This window comes from Parasteatoda tepidariorum, chromosome 3, assembly GCF_982258835.1.
Source record: "Parasteatoda tepidariorum strain Cologne lab strain chromosome 3, Ptep-v5.0, whole genome shotgun sequence".
Classification (NCBI taxonomy): domain Eukaryota; kingdom Metazoa; phylum Arthropoda; class Arachnida; order Araneae; family Theridiidae; genus Parasteatoda; species Parasteatoda tepidariorum.
Window position 1 is genome coordinate 114,370,872 of NC_141757.1, and position 20,910 is coordinate 114,391,781.

General features: G+C 30.7%; 1 protein-coding gene across 1 annotated transcript in view; it reads right to left on the bottom strand.

The window, feature by feature from the left end:
• Positions 1-6,419: 6,419 nt before the first annotated feature.
• LOC147814203 (uncharacterized) overlaps positions 6,420-20,910 on the bottom strand; it is a 57,088-nt gene continuing 42,597 nt past the window's right edge. Inside the window, exon 4 of the mRNA XM_087159949.1 lies at positions 6,420-7,263. Coding sequence (XP_087016075.1) covers positions 6,619-7,263 — 645 coding nt within the window. The 3' untranslated portion in view covers positions 6,420-6,618. The remainder of the gene's footprint in view (positions 7,264-20,910) is intronic.

The window sequence follows — 20,910 nt, forward strand, 5'->3', positions numbered from 1 at the left end:
AGATAAAAAATAATTCAATATGTAGGAAAATCGGTATTTTATTACTTCAATGCAGACTATTAGTTATTGTAATTGTCTCATAATCCAATTAATTTGGAATTAATTTGCTAATTAATAAATTAATCAAAAAAATTTATTAATTATTAATTAATTGTTGGTTAATTGTTGATTAAATATTCATTGATTGTTAATTAATTATTAATTAATTAATTGATTTGCAATTACATACTCCAATTAATTTGGAAAGTTTTTCGAAGAAAAAAATTTAAAAAATTTGATGTCAATTATATTTTTAAATTAACCTAATAGGTTTTTATGAAAAACTACAGATATATAAAACTTTCGAAATCAATTTTGACAATAAATATGCATTATATAGTACAGTACCACAAAATTAATTGGAGTATGAGACAATTATAATAACTAATAGTCTGCATTGAAGTAATAGAATACCGATTTTTCTATATATTGAATTATTTTTTATCTCTCACAGAACCTTCTATGGGCCGAAACAAATGTTGCCCCCTAAAATTATTCCTCATAAGGCATACATCCCACTAGTTTATTTCAAAATTGGCGAGTCACACTTCCCTAGTTTCCCTTGTAAGTGAAATGTTCTTCGTTTGAAAATTTTATTTTCAAATAATATATGCATTGATTATCCCTTCATTACTTTTAGATATCATACTACACATCAAAATTTTATTAATGTAAGATCTCGATATGAATTTGAACATGTAGCTTAAAAACAGAATAGCTGAATTCTAGTTGAAATTATTCTTTCAAAACTAAAAAATACTTACCAAGAAAACGATACAAATTTATTAATAATCAGCACAAATGAATCCATTTCAAGTAGTTCGGATGATTCTTTATTGTTGCTTTACGAATAATATAGATACAGAAATATATACTATTCTATAAAGAAGAACAATATTCTATAACTATTATACAGTTCTGTGCATATTCTGAAATCTTATTTTATTCATTGGAATGACGAAAGCAATGCTGACTTCACTTTAATTTGTAATGAATTGAAGACAGAAAAAATTATTTTACCGTAATACACACTATCTGTAACAGCAAGTGATCATGAAATTGGAAGTTATGTTGTTGGTAATAGAAAGGTAAAAATTATTGAAAAATTGTTCTTCAAATGCTTGGCGTGTTCTGCTTCAATGTTTGGCATGTTCTGGTTAGTTTTTTCAATAAGTACTACCCTTTCCTAAGGGAAATTTTGCTTCGTATTTGCTGCTAATAAAATGGCGTCCGTCATTGCTAATGGTTTTGTGGGAACTAATGTCCGATATTTTCAGTCTCCCGCTAGATGGCGTACTCGAGCGTTGCGATCGCGAATTATGTCTTTCGAAGTAGGCTTGATATAATGTCTGTGTCTCTTAAAATATCAAAGTACTTAGTAAATAAAAAAATTTATGTTTTTAATAATCCTTCTATTTAATTGTTGCCACACTTAGGGGCCGTTCAAAAAGTACGTACACAAAAATGAAGAAATTTTAAACCCCTCCCCCCCCTTCGTACATTACCGTACATAAGGTCTTACTCCCCCCCCCTTAGAGTACGTACATTTTATTAGTCTACCCCCCTTTTTCATAAAAATTAAAATAATTCTGTTTTAAATAAAATTAAATATTTATTTAAGGAGTGTGTAGGAAAAAGTCAAATTTAAATTTGGTGTATGCTTATAGTGTACGTACTTTGTATAATACCACCCCCCCCTCCCCATCGTACAAAACCGTACAAAATAGCGAATCCCCTCCCCCCCCCTTCGGGATGTACGTACTTTTTGAACGGCCCCTTAGGCAGTGCTGAGTCCAGCATTTTTTTTTTTTTTTTTACTTTTATAATCCTGTTCAAAATTCATGGTTTTGTTTACATAGCTATTTGAATCGCACGTTCTGAAAAAAATTTCTGGAAAGGATTAGAATACTTTTTTTAGTCATAATTCGCGATCGCAACGCTCGAGAAAGCCCTCTAGCGGGAGCCTGTAAATATCAGACATTAATTTATCACGTTTTCATTCAGTTCCATCAGAATCACTAGCAGAGTCGGTCGCCATTTTCTTTGCACGAAATAAGAAGCAAATTTTTCCTAAAGAAAAAGCCGAAAAACTTGAAAAAACTCTCCAGAACATTGTTAAATCTTTCAGAAACAGAACACGCCAAACATTTGAAGAAAATTCCTCAATAATTTTCAAATTCTATTATCAACAAACTTGCAACTGATAACTTCCGATTTCGCTATCGCATACTGTTACAGATGTGTGTTTTAAGGTAAAATGCATTTCTTCTGTCTTCAGTTCATTACAAATTGAAGTGAAGTCAACATTGCTTTCGTCATTCCAATAAATAAATATGAATTCAGAACGTCAAGAACAGCAATTGTTATAGAATATTCTTCTTTATTATAGAACGGTATATATTTCTGTATCTATATAATTCGGAAAACAACAATAAAGAATCATCCAAATTACTTGAAATAGAGTCATTTGTGCTGATGATTAATAAATTTTTTATCGTTTTATTGGTAAGTATTTTTAGTTTTGAAAGAAGAGATAATTTCAACTAGAATTCAGCTGTTCTGTTTTTAAGCTACATATTCAAATTCATATCGAGATCTTACAATTATAAAATTTTGATGTGTGGTATGTTATCTAAAAGTAATAAAGGGATAATCTATGCACATATTATTTTAAAATAAAACTTTCAAACGAAGAACATTTTATTTGGAATTCTGCGGATTTATAAAGAAGGTAAGTGTCATGATTTTTATAATAAAAAATTAGCTTGTAAATTTTTTTTCTTCTCATTTGATGATAGTTCTCTACAGAATGCTTTTTTACGTCTGATTAGGAACTATAAGAATAAAAAGAGAAACAATATGAAAGTTTTTTATTTCAATATGAACAATTTTTAAAATCGTTTTTTACATCCTAAGAATTTTTTTTTTTTACGTTTTTTAGTTTATAATTTTTTGATAAAAATTGTTGTTAAAATAATTGTTTTGAAAAATTAAATGGTATAAAATTATGTGCTAATGTATACTTCTTGCATATTCTAATGTTTGAAGTAATATGATTCAAAAAAGTATGGAATAAAAATTCGGTACTTACGTAATAAAGCCACCGCAACTACAGATTTGGCGGTTTTTTAATGCCACCAATCTACACCAAAATTTTTGCGACAAATCATAAAATAAAACACTTTATTTAAAATCAAAGTAATTTATCGGATTTCGGTGGACAATGGGCAAAATATTTCGCTCCTGAAAAAATAAAATTGCATCTTGTTCTATTTTTGGCAAATCCCAAAGACGCATTTTCGTAGCACTAAAAAATCGTAACAAAAATCGAAGAACAAATCATTTTGGAATTCTTCAGATTTATAAAGCAGGTAAGTGTTAATTTTTATAAAATAAAAAATCTTACTTTTAAGTAATTTTTTTCTTATTTGATGATAGTTTTATATAGAATGGTTTTCTGCGTCCGATTATGAATCAAAAAAGAAAAAACATAAAAGTTGTTTATTTTAATGTAAGGAATTTTTAGAATTGGGTTTTTCTTTTTTGTTTTGCATCGTAAGCATTCTTTATTTTACATTTTTTAGTTTCGAAATAATGATTTTTATTGAAACTTGAAATTTTTTTAATAAAAATTTTTGTCAAAAAACCTTTTTTACTAAATTAAATTTCATAAAATTATGAGACTTATGTATACTTTTTGTTCATTTTAATTTTTGAACTAATATGATTCTTAAAATTATGGAGTGTAAAGTTTAAATAGATCTTTCATGTTATATCATAAAATTTAGTAAAACTATTTTTCGGGCATTAGGTTTTAACTTTTATAAGAATATACATATTTTTTCTGTTAATGTGCAAATATTTTTCCGGTGTGTTTTGGATATTTCTTCTCTAATAAAAAGAGATACCATTTTGTTTTCGTTTGCATAAGAGAGAATATTAAACATTTTCCTTTTTTAAATTTAATTAGCCACAATAAGGAAGGAACGTTGTAATGCTACGTGCTACATTAAAGACGTCTCTAAAGTAACTGAATCAGTGTTCATATAGAAATCGCAGGTATTAGTCTCATACAACAACGCCCCCTATAGTATGTTGCGAACGCGAATATTTTAGTTTTAAGCAGTTTTTTATCTCTAATATTTCTTTTAAAAAAGAAGTGTGATTAGAAAATGAAGTAAAGAACAGTATTGTATGTAACGAAGAAATGTATAGAGAGGATTATTACAGTCCTTCCGATTATTTTATTTTTGTTTTGCAACCGTCGTTGAACAGGCGACGCAATTTTTGAATTTACGACTACTCATGTTCAATTCCGTAGCCTTGTAATTTTGAACCCAATCCAGAAGACAAGGGAACTCCTGGATCAGTACCCCTAGAGGTATGATTTTTAAGTGGAACATGGAGGACTTTATGACTCCACAGATTTAGCGAGCATCAGTCACCAATTGCTACACAGGGAGTTTTCGGTCGTCGGGGATCGAACCCATTACTTCTTGGACATGGGCGCAGTAACCTACCAACCAGGCTGTCCCGGCCCTCTCCTTCCGATTATTTTATTTTATAACAGTCGTTGAACAACCGACCCAATTTTATGAGTTTACGACTACTAATGTTTAACTCTGTAGCCTTGTAATTTTGAACCCAATCCAGAACACAAGGGAACTCCTGGATCGAGTATTGGGAGAAATTTTCCTTCGTGGAGGACTTTTTGATAGAGCTTACCCGCATTTGCGTTACATGGAGAGGAAGACCACGAGAACCTCCCACTGTTAGCCTGACGGCAAGGGGACTCTAACCCATGATCCGTCTACCACTGAGGATATTTCACGTCACCACTTTGGTCGGTGCAAGCCGGATGCGGATTCGAAACCGGTTCACCTCATTGGAAGGCGAACGCTCTATCCCATGAGCCATCGCGGCTCTCCTTCCGATTAATGAAAATATCTGTGTATCGAATGTTGCTATTCATAATAATCGCTGATCATTAATTGGATTAATCAAGCTGTTGAAGTGCCATTGCACGGTTTTGACTTGATATAAAATTTGATGAAGTACCTGCCCGCAGTAGCGGGCGTCTCACTTCTTCGTCTAAAGTTTTGCCCTAAGGCAACGGTGACTAATGGCGTATGAAATTGGATAAATTTCCACAGATAAAAATCTGTGCTCGACATCATTGGTGGTACTCCGAGTCTATATCTTGGGAGCTGGGATTCAGGAATCTAGCTGCTGAGCTGGCGGCATTCCGATGTTGTATCTTTCTCGGTGCTGATTTTCTCCTGGGCCTGGATGGGCAGCCTGAAAAACAGACTGTGTGGTCTTTCTTGCAATTCACACAAGTCGAGGTGAATTGCAAGAAACACACGCGGTTTATTCTACAATCATGCTTTTTAAAGGTTAAGTGCCACTGCCCTGTACACAGTTATTCGGTTTAGCTTGACTGATGTTTTTTAAACTTAAATGCCACTGCCAGGAATACACTTGCCCGGTATAACCTACACTGAAGTATTTTAAGGTTAGGTGCAAATGAACGGAATGTATTTGCCCTATACTGATTTAAAGTTAAGTGCCACTGCCCACTAAGGTTAAGTATAGGTTGATCCCATAATAAGCAAACCTTAAGCTGTTTCAGTACACTCATCAGTGTCTTCAAATGCTGTTTAAAATTTCTTCCCGCATTGTAATTCGCATCAAAAACATCACAAGTATGAAAATAAGTTCGTGATTTGCTTTAAATTTGATCTTACAATATCAATAATATTAGGATGTTTTTGAATGGTGTGTTTTCGAAAAGATTGATTTGCCGAAAATAACTTTTTAAACGGCAAAACATTTAAAAGTGTACATGGTTAAGATGAGAAGAAGAAGATGAGACGAGATTATTAAGATGAGAAGCTATATATTCTCGTTTCTCTGTAGATGATAGTTTCTATATTACGTAGTAAGCACTAACATTGGAGGGGCTTGTGGTTTGCTTATGTTTACTGAAAAGGGGGAAGGGGAGATTAAAAATGGCATAGTTGCCAAAAATATACTTATAAAATATGAACTCTTTGAAATGGATATGAAATATTCATTCGTTTTTTTTTAGATCTAACCAAATGAAAGAACCTTATCGTCTGTTTAATTTGCTGACCTGTTTTTTTTACAAATTATTTGTTTGTAATTTTTAACTGTCTCAATAGCTTAACTCTATTTAATTAAACTAACAAGGAGGAAACTAAACGTCTGACATGATAAACACGGGGCCAGTAAGAAACTTTAAAATTTTATTTATTTATTTATTTATTTATTTATTTATTTATTTATTTATTTATTTATTTATTTATTTATTTATTTTTGAACAATGGATTAACAGAAGAAAAAAGTATACTAAAAGAGAGGCAGGCAATAAGTTTAATTAAAAAAAATTCCAACAGATTTATTTTCCTCCAAAATAAAAATTATAACTGTTAACAAAGGAGCTCAAATCTTCCTAGTTTCTAACTACATTTATTTGGTTGCCACTTTTAAAATTTTACACCACGCTTCTTACAAGTACTAGTGCAGGGATATAATAAGCTAACTTTGAATTTTTTTTTAAAACAGTCCAAAACTTTTGCAAAACAATCCATAAACTTTGTCCATGTCCACCTCGGAAAAATGTTTCATATATTCTTCGTTTGTGTGCATAGCGAAAGATTCATATCGAACAGTGCAGTTCAATCTTTCCATCAGTATTCTAGCAGAAATATTTCTCTCCAAGGTAATCATTGCAAAACCCTTTGTTAAAGGTTGAGATTTAATCAGAGTTTCCAATAATGCATCGGCAACACGACTGTTGTCACAGTATAGTGGACCAATCACTCCATGTCCTCGACTGCCGATCCTCATAGTGCCAAATCCTATGCATGAACCATTTTTAAAAGCAACATACGTAGTATTTCGTTTTTCAAGACAGCTAAGATTCAGGATTGATCCTCTATTATATCCAATCAAGTTACGATCGTAGTTAAAAATGGCTGGAAGATGTAATGTACTAAATGATTCGATATGAAATTCATCTGAGTGGAAAGCATTGCTCAAGTTTAGATTAACTGGATCATCAGTGACGTAGCCTAGTCTCTTATAATTCGATTGCACTAAAGGAAGTGTTGTTAGGTATTTATGCAACATTGGAAATTCGGAATTTACAACTACGGCAGAACCATTATTATCTATTTGTTTCCAAACTGTATTCCAGAGCTATGAAAGAATAGTTAAAAAAATTATTTTAAGGAATGTAATCCGAACCTTCATTAATAAATATAGACACTAGGATGACAAAAGTTATAGAATAGCAATCTGCAAAAAAAAATAATAATAATAATTATATATATATATAATTATTATTATTATATATATATATATATATATATATATATATATATATATATATATATATATATATATATATATATATATATATATATATATATATATATATATATATATATATATATATATATATATATATATATATATATATATATATATATATATATATATATATATATACTGTTGTGCAAAACTTATGCAACAAGTGCGTTTTTTGTCATAACTCTACAAGAAATCATCCGATTGACATGAAATTTGAATATGATGTACAGTCCGCAAAAAAAAAAAGATATCACCCTGAATAACTTTTGTTCTAATGATCGGATTTTCACGATCTAAGCGTCGATCTTAATGGTTCCCGGGGGTGACCTCAAATATGCTAATTAATTAGTGCTAACTATTAATTAAGTTACGAAATCAGACACAAAAACGTACTTTCTCTGAATAAACATGTATTTTTTTTTACATATTTGGATTTCTAAGCTTCAAAATATAGGGGGTAGCCGCAATCTGGGAAATATGGTCCCCATAGTTTGGTCAGGAGAGCGATCCAAAGTTCGTACCCTTTAATGTTAATTTCACTTTTTACGTTTTTCGTCATATTTTCAAAACTAATGAAGCAATTTGAAGAAAATTGCGCCCACTCATAAAACTCATTTACCCAAAGATAATTTCATGAAAAAAATAATTTTTAGTAATTATTAATTATTTTTTATTATTTAATTAAATTGAGGATGAAAAAATTTTGAATTATAAGGTATGAATTTTTTTATACCATAATAATCTACATATTTTTCAATACAAAAATCTAAAGTTTCAACTGTTTTTATTTATTAGAAGCTGAAAAAAATTAAAATTAATTATTTTTGAAAAAATAATTTGGCGACAATAAAAAAATGATTAAATGGGGCGATTAATATTAAAATGTGATAAACTTGCGAGGAACTTGACTTCTCGCGCGTAGTGTAAAATTTCATTCATATTTTTTTCGCTAATAATCGTTTGCTAATCCTTTTATTTTTATTTCTTTCAAACTATAAAATACGATGTTTCTTTTTAGTCATTTAATAATTTATTTGTAATTTAGTAAAGAAATTATAAATAAAGCATTTTGAATAAAAAACACTTTATTCAACGAATGTCTAGTTTTATAAAGGCGTGCTTCTGATAGAATATGATTATGCACCAGATTGTGCTTACTTAATGTGATTATTTTTAAATTTTTGATTTTCTTTTTCAATAACTGATGCAATTTCAATAATATACATACGTATGCATAGATTTGGAATAATATATTTATCAATTTCTTGAATATATATTTTATAATTATTAATACGAATGCGTAGTCAAAATTTTTAATCATCTTAAAACTTCGCCCGGTGGCTGAGCGGTAGCGCTTCGCGCTGTCGTTCCTCGGGCCGGGCAAGGCTGACTCAGCCTTTCATCCCTTCAGTGGGTCGATAAATAAGTACCAAGCATGATTGGGAACTAAACACTGGGGGTTCCGCGTTCGGCTGACCACCTGAACGGAACATCTGCTCCTGCACCCCAGAGCCCTAGGTCCAGAAAACTGAGATGGGCACAGTAGGCCTTGGCCCTCCATGGGCTGTCGTGCAGCTGAGTTTAGAGTAGAGTTTTTTAAAACTTCTTTACATCTTATATATCACCTTAATCTTAAAATAAATTTGTAAATTACCTGTCTGTGCGTGTTTCGCAGAATTATTTTTCTAACTTTTTTATTGAATTTTAATGCAATTTTTTTAAAATTCTATTATGTATATTTTTGTCCAATAATATATTAATCAATCGTTTAAGTACTTTAATTTATGTTTTTCTTTAAAATAAAATTACTTTTTAAATTATTGCTAAGTTCTTATTGAAAGAAAATCTTGTTAAGAAATTAAAAATATTCTACTGATCACACACAATATCATTCGAAGCAGAACAGCTGACTATTTACTAAAAATACTATTGTTTACGAAAAATGAAGATAAATTATTAATTTTATTTTTTTTATTGCTTCTTATTTATTCGAGTAATGAAAAGTAAATGCGTATGTGCGCACAGGGGAAAAATTTAACAGATTGTTTTGTTTTTTAAATGAACAAAAAAACTATGGGCATGCAATTTTCATTCAACATTCAAAGAAAATCTTGTGCGCTAACCCTTTTGTCTTAAAAAGTTGAAAATATTTGCTTTAAAAGTTGTTTGTATGATTTCTCAACTTTTGCACAGTTCAAAAAAATATTGCTATATCAGGAAAATGTTTGATATGCCTTGTTTTGTTAAACAACTACTAAAATAAAAAATTGTAAAAAGATTAGAAAAACGTGCTATTTTTAGAATCATCATCTCAAAAATTGTTCTTTTACTCCATTTGACTTTCTTCTTCTTAAATAACTTATAATCATAGTTTTAACACACGTTTTGAAGAAATTATGTAAACAAATTCCTAATATTTCGTAATAAAAAAACAAGAATATTAATGATTTATTTATACAGTGAAACCTGCCAAGTTGACCACACTTGTAAGTTTTACATCTGAATAAGTTGACCTCAATTATCAAGAACGGAAATTTTCCTACATAATAAAGAAGCAAAACCTTTGTAACTTGACCACCTGTCTATCTTGTATGTTGACCATTGAAATAAGTTAATTTTGTCTAGGAGTATTATGAAATTCTATTCTAAAACCCTCATAAGTTGACCAGAAAAAAAAATTCAGAAAAGTTTCTGTCATTTTGCAATGTATGTTAATATTTCACTTGTTTGGTGAAATAGTGTAAAAAGCTAATCTAAACCCTTTTGTGAGTTGACCATCTGGGGAAACTGTAGGGACTCAGCTTTTGACCATTCGTTGAAAACAGGTGTGTTAGTTGAAAAGTTGCTCTTCCAGTTGCAATAGTGAGCAAATAGGCTTATATGTGTAGTAATAACAGAATAAATTTTGAAGTGTTAAAATAATTTTGTTTTGTTAAAGTTTTCAATGTTTTCGTGTTCTGATATTTTAAGAAATTATTTTTATTAAACACTTCACATGCATAACTAACAAAATAATTTTTTTTAAAAAGTTAGTTAAATATTAAAATTATTTCTGTGTAACAAATTGAAGTTCGTTTAGGTTTAAACACATTTCTTGAGATATTCATTTGGCCATTTGCTAAATCAAATTTTTAAGTCAAGTAAAAAAAAAATTTAAATGTATAGCAACATGTAGGAAACGAAAAAGTAAACAATGTCCCACCCCTTCTATAAGTTGACCACTTGTCTACGTTGGCCACTAAAACAATGCACATGAAGTGATCAACTTACACAAGTTTTACTGTAATTGTTTCATTGAACCAGAGTAGTTAATTGTTTTCGTAATAATCGGCCTTACAACTATTTAACTTAGATTCTTTGGACTAGGCGTCACTTCATGCATGTCTTTCGAGATTGAAATTTCAAAGATAAAATGTAAAAATTACAAGAATGCGTAAGCTGGTTTCAATTAACAAAAAAAAAGGGACAAAATCGTTGGCAAAAGAAGTTATCTCATGAAAAGAGTGTCAGAGTTGAAAAAGTATTGTAAAAACTGTAACAATTGTTCTTGTTTAATTAAGGGTATTATAAGCCTAATTTTCTTTTAATCATGTTTTTTAAAGAACTAACGAAAGGAGTGTGTAAATAACATCAACTCGTAATTTTCTTCGTGTTTTTTTTTTGTTTTTTTTTTGTTTTTATTTATTATAATATTGATATATATATATATATATATACACTGGTTATCATAAATTAAGGAAAATTCACAAAAATCGCGATAACTCAAGAAATTACACATGGAATTTTATGAAACTTACCCACAATATACAACACATAGTAAGGTATTAAACAACATAAAAAGAAATTATCAGACATTAATAGTAGTATAGAAATTAGCACATGTATAAAATAAACAAATTGGAAGTATCGGTTTGCAATAGAAAAAGTACCTTTAATATGGAATATGATTGCCTCTAGAAGCAATACAGCACAAACAGCGATGTGTGATGCTTTCAATTATGCGGTCTATCAGTTCAATAGGAAGTGAGAGCCATTGCTCTTGTAAAGCAGTTGCAAGCGTGGCAAGGGTCTGAGGGGGCGGATTGATGGCATATACACGCCTCCCTAGAGCATCCCAAACGTGCTCGATAGGATTCAAGTCCGGGGATCGAGCTGGCCACTCCATGCGAGTAATTGTTTCCTGTTGAAGATAATCATCAACAATGCGAGCTCTGTGTGGTCTTGCATTATCGTCCTGTAACAGGAAGCAATCACCAATTGCCCCGGCATATGGGCGCACATAAGCATCAAGGATGTTGTCTCGATAAACCTGAGCATTCACGGTTCCCCTTGGAAAGACATGGAGGTATGTGCGCCCTCCTAAGGATATGCCTCCCCAAACACAGACACTGCCTCTTCCGTATGCATCTCTTTCACGGATGTTTGATGGATGATAACGGGTCCCAGGTTCTCTCCATATCAAATAACGTCTACTGTCACTTTCTAGACTAAACCTGGACTCATCCGTAAAGAGAACAGGCCTCCATTGATCTGACGTCCAGTGGACATGTTGTCGGGCCCACTGCAAACGGTCTCTCCTATGGCGTGATGTGAGCGGCACGCAAATGGCTGGTCGTCTCGCATACAGACCACCTTCGTGGAGCCTTCTGCGCACAGTTGACGTTGACACCAACCTTCCGGTGGCTGCAGCAAGAGAGGATCTAAGATGTGTCGGAGTAGCGGTTCTATTCCTGCGTGCACTTAATGTCAAATATCGGTCATCGGCACTGGTCGTAACAGTTGGCCGTCCTTGACTGAACCTCCTAGATGCCGAATCTGTGGTTTGAAATTGCCTCCAAAGTCTATGAACCACAGATGGACTCACATTTAGCCATCTGGCCACTTCTGATTGACTCTGCCCTGCCTCTAGTCTTCCGATGGCTCTCCATCGTAGTTCTTCAGGCAAATGATGCCTAGAGGTCATTATTACGAATTGGCTATCTCAGATTTTCAATGCCTCAATCACAGTAAAATTTGTGTGCTTTCTCTCAAACTTGGACTTTTATGCTCCAGGCAGATGACGTAAGCCGAGTGCAGCGCCACTAATTTGCATATTGCAATTTTACTCAGCTACTCTTAGTGGACAACATATGCAAATTTTGCACGGTTTGGCTTACTTTTGAAAGAGTTATCGCTATTTTTGTGATTTTTCCTTAATTTATGATAACCAGTGTATATATATATATATATATATATATCAAAATGCTTTTAAAATGCCATATAAACTTTATTAAGTTTTACAATTTTATCGAAAATAAATACAGTGATTTCTATAAAATTTTGCGATTATGCATCAGAATAGGTATCTTTTTTCAGGTTCACCTTTGCTTGATCACTTTTTTTTCCTTTCCTAAGAAACTCGAAGTGAGGGGCAAAAGCATTTAACCCTACAACTCTTCATAAATTTATGATAACTTATGAAAATTGGTTTTAATTCAAAACTGTCCTACAAATTACATTAAAACAGCTTTAAAAAAATAAATAATGTCAGATAAAAAGTCAAAGATTCTATAATCTTGGAGAATCAAAAATAATTTATTAATTTATTTAAATTTCCTTTTTAAAGGAGATTTAAAAAAAAAAAAAAGCCCAGAAAGCAAAGCGAAAAATTCTTTTGGTTGCTTAGCAACGAGAAGCACTATCTTTTCCCATCTTGTCATTCATTCAGTTTCTTTATGGTTGTTATAAATTATTTCCCCTTCTATGGCGAGGTAATTTGGCATATTTTTAAACCATCGCCAGATATATAAATCCTTATTGCGACCTAATTTACAACCCATTTTTTTCGAAATTTTGTCTACCCCCCCTATTTTAAGGGTCAGGATTCCAAATATGTAAAAAAAAATGCATGTTTATTCAGAGAAAGTACGTTTTTGTGTCTGATTTCGTAACTTAATTAATAGTTAGCACTAATTAATTAGCCTATTTGAGGTCACCCCCAGGAACCATTAAGATTGACACTTAAATCGTGAAAATCCGATCATTAGAACAAAAGTTATTCAGGGTGATATCTTTTTTTTTTTGCCGACTGTACAGTCCGCAAAAAAAAAAAGATATCACCCTGAATAACTTTCGTTCTAATGATCGGATTTTCACGAACTAAAAGTCAATCTTAATGGTTCCCGGGGATGACCTCAAATATGCTAATTAATTAGTGCTAATTATTAATTAAGTTACCAAATCAGACACAAAAACGTACTTTCTCTGAATAAACATAAATTTTTTTTTTACATATTTGGATTTTTCATCTTCAAAATATAGGGTGTAGCCGCAATCTGGGAAATGTGGTCCCCATAGTTTGGTCAGGAGAGCGATTCAAAGTTCGGGCCCCTTAATGTTAATTTCGCTTTTTGCGTTTTCAGTCATATTTTAAAAACTAATGAAGCAATTCAAAAAAAAATTGCACCCACTCATAAAACTCATTTACCCAAAGATAATTTCATGAAAAAAATAATTTTTAATAATTATTTATTATTTTTTATTATTTAATTAAAGTGAGGATGAAAAAAAAGTTGAATTATAAGGTATGAATTTTTTTATACCATTTTAATCAACATATTTTTCAATTGAAAAATCTAAAGTTTCAACTGTTTTTATTTATTAGAAGATGAGAAAAATTAAAATTAATTATTTAAAAAAAAAATAATTTGGCGACAACGAAGAAATGATTAAGTGGGGCGATAAATATTAAAATGTGATAAACTTACGAGGAATTTAACTTAGCGAGCATAGCGAAAATTTCATTCATATTTTTTTCGCTAATAATCGCTTGCAAATCTTTTTATTTTTATTTTTTTAAAACTATAAAATACGATGTTTCTTTTTTAATAGTCTAAAATTCTATTTGTAATTTAGTAAAGAAATTTGAATAAAACATTTTGTTGAATAAAAAACATTTTATTCAACGAATGTCGAGTTTTATAAAAGCATGCTTCTGATAGAATATGATTATACACCAGATTGTGCTTATTTAATGTGATTATTTTTTAGTTTTTAGTTTTTTCATCTCAATAACTGATACAATTTCAATAATATACATACGTATGAATAGATTTGGTATAAAATATTTATCAATTTCTTGAATATATTTCTCATAAATATTATAAAAAATATAAAATACTTTTTATAAAAAATATTTTATATTCTTTATAAATATTTTTTATAAATACGTAGTAAACATATTTAAGCATACTTCACTTCATCCCAAATTTCTCAACATCTTATATATCGTTATATAATTTTTTAATCAACTGTCTGGAAGTGTTTCGCAGAACTATTTTACCAACTATTTAATTAAATTTTAACATTTTTAAAAATCTTATTCTTTACCCTACTACGTTTATTATTTCTTCATTAATATACTTATCAATTTTTTAGTACTTTAATTTAGGTTTTCTTTAAAGTGAAATTCCTTTTTAAATTATAGTCAAGTTTTTTTTGAAAGAATTATTGTCTGCTAGCTAAGAATAAAACCTTGTTAAGAAATTAAAAACATTCCACTGTTTACAATTATTTAATGCAAAACAGCTGATTATTTACTAAGCATACTATTTTTTTCGAAAAAGGAATATAAATCATTGATAGTCTTTTTGTTTTGTTTTGTTTCTTGTGACTTCAACATAGATTATCTAAAATAGTGTTGATGCTTTAGAAGTCACTACAAAGAGTCTAAAGATGCCGAACATAAAAAGATGTCGAAAGACGTAGCCAAAATTTTTAAGCGTCTTAAAATATCTCAGTATCTTAAATGTCGTCCTAACATCTTAGTTGTGAAATTAAATTTTTAATTATCTGACCACGCGTGATTCAATAATTATTTCATTATATCTTTTACTCTTTCTTTATTATTACATGTAGATTTTTTTCCGGATAATATGCTAAACTATTTTGTTTAATTTTTTTCTTTAGCACAATTCCCAAGATATTATTGTAGTATAATTTGTTATCAGGAGAAATGCCTTATTTTGTTGAGCAGGAAATAATAAAAATTGAAATTTGTAGGAAGATTCCGAAGTCGTGCCAATTTTAGAACCATCTGATTTTTTAAAAAAAAATGCAATAAAAAATACGCAATTTCCGATCTTATTTTGATTAAAAATAAAAAAAAACGTGGCAAGAAGGCTAACATACTTCTTTCAGAAATTGCGAAAACCAATTTTTCCTATATTTCGTCAAAAGAGGATAAGAATGATATTGCTCCAAGGGACCTGCTCAATAATTTCACTATTTCCAGAATGAAATCTGTTTGATCGAAACATATTTCCTTGAAAATTATAACGAGAAAACAATATTATTATTTATCTAAGCTTATTCCATTTATTTAATGATAGCGGTATCAAGGTTAAGGATATGCGATGGAAGCCCCGTTTACTATTATACTATAAATGCATTAAATCACGTAGCTTGAATATTTTATTTTAAGCAAATTATTTAATAATTTTAAGCAAATAAGGGTGTAAAAATAAACTCGATCAAAATACTCCGAAAGTATACCCTAAACTATATGTAGAATAAACTTTGGAATCGATATATAAAAAATACCTTTTCAAACAACTTCGAGTAGGACGGAAACGCAAACTTTTTTGAAATAGTTGTCCTTGAAACTATTTAATTTCGATTCCTGGTGCTAGGGGACGTTCCATTTTCACATTCGACTTTTGAAATTTAAGGCTTGCAGCAAAAAAAAAAAAAAAAAAAAATTATTGATTTTTTTTTACAAAGTAGTGAATTATTATTTTTTTCAATCAAAGAACCTGTGCCTATAGCTGATGTAAAACTTATTTTAATATCGAGTGAAATAATTTAATATGTTGTGTAACTAAATAGATAATCCTAAGAAACTGAATCGAAAATATAAAAACTTCATTGATTTAAAAAATAACAGATGATAATAAAAATAGACATGTTTTGAGTGTCCAATAATAAAAGTCACAAGTTATTCAAGCTTGACAAGTTTTGAGAATGGGCGATTATATTTGAACGCTCGAAACATGTCGACTTTTACTTCCCTCTTCATATTTTTTGAGGCCTGGTGAGTTTTTATCATCAATTATACCGTTTTACATTTGAGTCTTGATCATTATTTTGATAAGGGTTTTACGCTCGTTAAAGTAAACATAAGCATTTCTATATTTTAACAGGATTTATGTGGTCTTTAAAAACGTAATAACATCAATATTGTAAAAGTTATATTTAACTTAAAAATTAAAATTTTGAGACCAGATATTTTGAGTTAATTAAATTAAATATTTTATCTTTTAGGTTTTTGTGTCCCCATTTCAGTATCTTAAGAGCTCTGCTTAAAAAGAGAGTATCAGATATATATAAGAAAACAAAAATAATCATAGTAGCAGTATTCGGGGGTAAATGTAGCTTATCGTAATTGAAGAATATGCTGTGCGACATTTTATGGTGAATTTGCCAACGTAGGTTTCAGAATGTATCGAAATATAAGGATGCTATTTGCTAATAATCTTTATCCAGAGAAAACCATGTAACCTAAATATCTAGCAGAATGAAGCGATTTTTTAAACAATGAATCATACAATATGCAGCATATTATTTCAATATCTTATTCTTAAATATAACATGTTTCAATGTTTTTAAAATGCCACTAAACATTCAGAAATTCCTTGAGTTATAGAAAAAAGAAATATCGTAAGTTACAGAAAACCTTGTGAATGTGTATTAGAATTACTATACAATCTACATTTTATTTTTCAAGCACTTTTTGTTTCTTCAAACTTTCTTGCCTAGAAGACTCGATTAAATCTGCGAAAAGGATTATCCCTAAAATTTTGTATATAGCTATAATAAGTTATGTCAATTTGATTTTAGTACGAAATCCTCGAATAAATATAGCAAAAACAACATATCTAAATAATATCAAATAAAAAGTTCATGTATTTTAATTCTAAAAACTTAAAAAATCATAAATAATTCATAAATCAATTCAAATTTTCTTTTCAAAGGAGATTTAAAAAATATTTTTTGCTTTTTGGACAGAAATCAGCTTAAAAATTGTCTATCGCCTAGAAACTTCGAGATATTTTCTATTAACAATTAATTAAACCTCTCCCAGCAATCACAGAACATTATTTCATTTTTTTTTACATTCAGAGTTATTTTACTAGGTTGCCTAGCAACCTAGTAAAATTAAGCATTAAGCTTTTGAATTAGTCAATGGGTTATCTTAAAATATTCATTTGCGCTGGCGACTTTTTTTGGCGGTTTTCTGGACTATCGCCAAATATATAAACCTTTACTGATACCCAATTTACGACCCAATTTTTTCAAAATTTTGTCTACCCCCCCTAATTCAAGTGTCTAGATTCCAAATATGTAAAAAAAAAAAGTATGTTTATTCAGAGAAAGTACGTTTTTGTGTCTGATTTCGTAACTTAATTAATAGTTAGCACTAATTAATTAGCATATTTGAGGTCACCCCCGGGAACCATTAAGATTGACTTTTAGTTCGTGAAAATCCGATCATTAGAACGAAAGTTATTCAGGGTGATATCTTTTTTTTTTTTGCGGACTGTACATTATTTTGTACTTAAACGATGGTAAAAGAATAATGGCGCAAAAATGAATATAAAGTTTAAAGTAGGGTATGGAACAAAAAAAGGCTTTATTTGACATATAGTGCCGTTACACATGATTGCCTGAAGAAGCGTAAGTACAACTGGCAGATGTTCCCTAGTATGGGATATGCCCTCCACTTACTGTAATTCTTGCTTGGCATCGTCTCTCCATGCTAAGCACCAGATTATCCAGGAGTTCTTGGGGTAAACGTCTCCTTTCCTCCTTTAACGCATCTTTCAGCTGATGGGTGTTACCAGGAGGATACTGTCGTGTCGCAAGACGTCTCCCTAATGCATCCCACACATGCTCTATGGGATTTAGATCTGGAGAGTAAGCTGGCCAATCCATTCGTGTGATATCTTCACTTTTCAGTAGCTCTTGAACATTAGCAGTACGGTGTGGCCGGGCATTGTCATTCATAAAAATGAAGTCTGGTCCAATGGCCCCTCGGAACAGACGCACATGGGTTAGGATTACCTCATTGCAGTAGCGGTCTCCAGTTACAGAACCTCGGTCGAAGATCTGAAGCTCAATCCGCCCGTTCAACATAATGCCACCCCAGACGACAACTCCAGGACCACCGTAACGATCTCTTTCCGCGATGTTATTGGGATGAAATCGAGCTCCAACCTCTCTCCAGATCAACTGACGTTGAGAATCGCTTGTAGCGCTAAAACGACTCTCATCTGTGAAGAGGACGCGACTCCATTGATGAGGTGTCCAGGTTTCGTGTTCTCTGCACCACTCTAAACGGTGCCGCCGATGGCTAACTTTTAAGGGTCTGCAGCGTTCAGGACATCTAGCAAACAAGCCACCTTTGTGGAGGCGTCTGGCCACTGTAAATCTTGATACTTGTCGTCCTGTGGCTGTGCACAGTTGCTGAGATATGGCGCTCGCTGACTGAAAACGGTTTCTTTTCGCCTGGAGGACAATGTAACGGTCATCTCTTGGTGTTCTTTTCCTTGGACGGCCACCACCAACCTTCCGAACAGCTGTACCAGTAGTTTTAAAGGCATTCCAAGAACGAGAAATAACACTTTTGTTGATCCCGAACTCTGCCGCGACACTGGTCACGCTACGCCCCTCCTCAAGCTTCCCAATCATTCTTCCTCGAGTAAAGTCGTCTAAATGATTTCTTGAAGACATGTTTCACAAAACAAATCACTTGCACTTGCAGGGAATGTCTTTAACTACGGTGCTCTTCATCCCTTCATCACAGCTTTGACCTGCGCGCATCGACCCACAAGGCTTACGTACACTTACATCACCTACGACGTTTTATTTCTAATATTTGCATACAAATAATCTTTCAACTGAATTACGTGCATATTATACTACAATTTCATGACTATCTTATACTTTGTTGGGGAACTGTGGCCAAAAAACCACTTGTTGAATAAGTTTTGCACACCAGTGATATATATATGGGTATATATATATATATATATATATATATATATATATATATATATATATATATATATATATATATATATATATATATATATATATATATATATATATATATATATATATATATATATATATATATATATATATATATATATTATATATATATATATATATGATGAACAAAAATCAACAAGGAAATCAGATTCCTTTATAAAATAATATTTTCCTCTAAGATATGATAAAATCTTTTTCAAATAATCAAACATAATTTTACAATAATATTTTTATACATTTTAAAATCTCGTATAATAAATTCAAACTGAACTGAATGGTTCTCAAATCATACTTCATAAATTAAAGCAAGAGATTTTAATTTCTAAGTGATAAGGAAATTCATAATACTATTCAATTTGAATATTAATCAATTCTATATTTATTATATAAAAGCTAGCTAATAAAGCTTTCATTTATCTTAAATAATTATTATTGTACTGATTTGATGTTTTACCAAAACATGGTTGTTTACCTTTTATTTACCTGAAATTCAAAACATTAGTATTAAAAAATATTATACTTAAACTTACAAAAAATATTTTAAACAAATAAAGAAAACTATATGAATAAAATTTAAGGCAAATAAGATTTAAATATGTGTTATTATTAAAAGACGCCATTTTATATTTTGTACAAAACTTAGCATTTGTCTTAAAATTAGTATGAGAAATGTACTGAAACTGATTTATGACTAATTTACATTTTGTGAACAAACTACGGAGAGATGATATTGGGGAGGAGCTACAAAAAGGCTTAACAGAAGGCAATGCCGAGAAATCCAATCAGAGGGCTCAAAATCTCTTGGGGATACTGTAGATGTAAAGGTAGTTTACATGCACCCGGATACATACAAAATAAAAATGAAAACTATAAAAGTGACAAACACCCGATATATTTGGTCTTTTGCATCTAAATCAATAACTTTAGAAACTTATGTTAATTTTTTGCACCAAATTTTTCAAATTCGAACTCCAAAAAATATCTTGAGTGATAGAAATGCAGCATTTACTTCTTCCCATTTTAAAAAATTTCCTAAACATTGCAAAATCAAACAATTGTTAATTACAGCCCATAGACCTGAAACTAATGGGAAAGTTGAACGTTTAGGACAAACCATTGTAACGCGTTTAAAATGCAAAATTAATGATTCTTCTAAAAACATTCCTTGGCCTAAATTATTAAAAAAAGTAACTGAAGAATATAAAACTCCACATTCGGTAACTAAATTTCCACCAGTTTATTTAATGTTTGGCACTACTTCGGAATAAGGACCACTGTGTCAACTTTTTTTCAATTTTGTTTTTCAAACAAAATAAACAATACTGAAGTCAAAACTTCAAATTGAAACCTTTTCTTTAACAAAAAGTGTCAACTTGTTTTTTT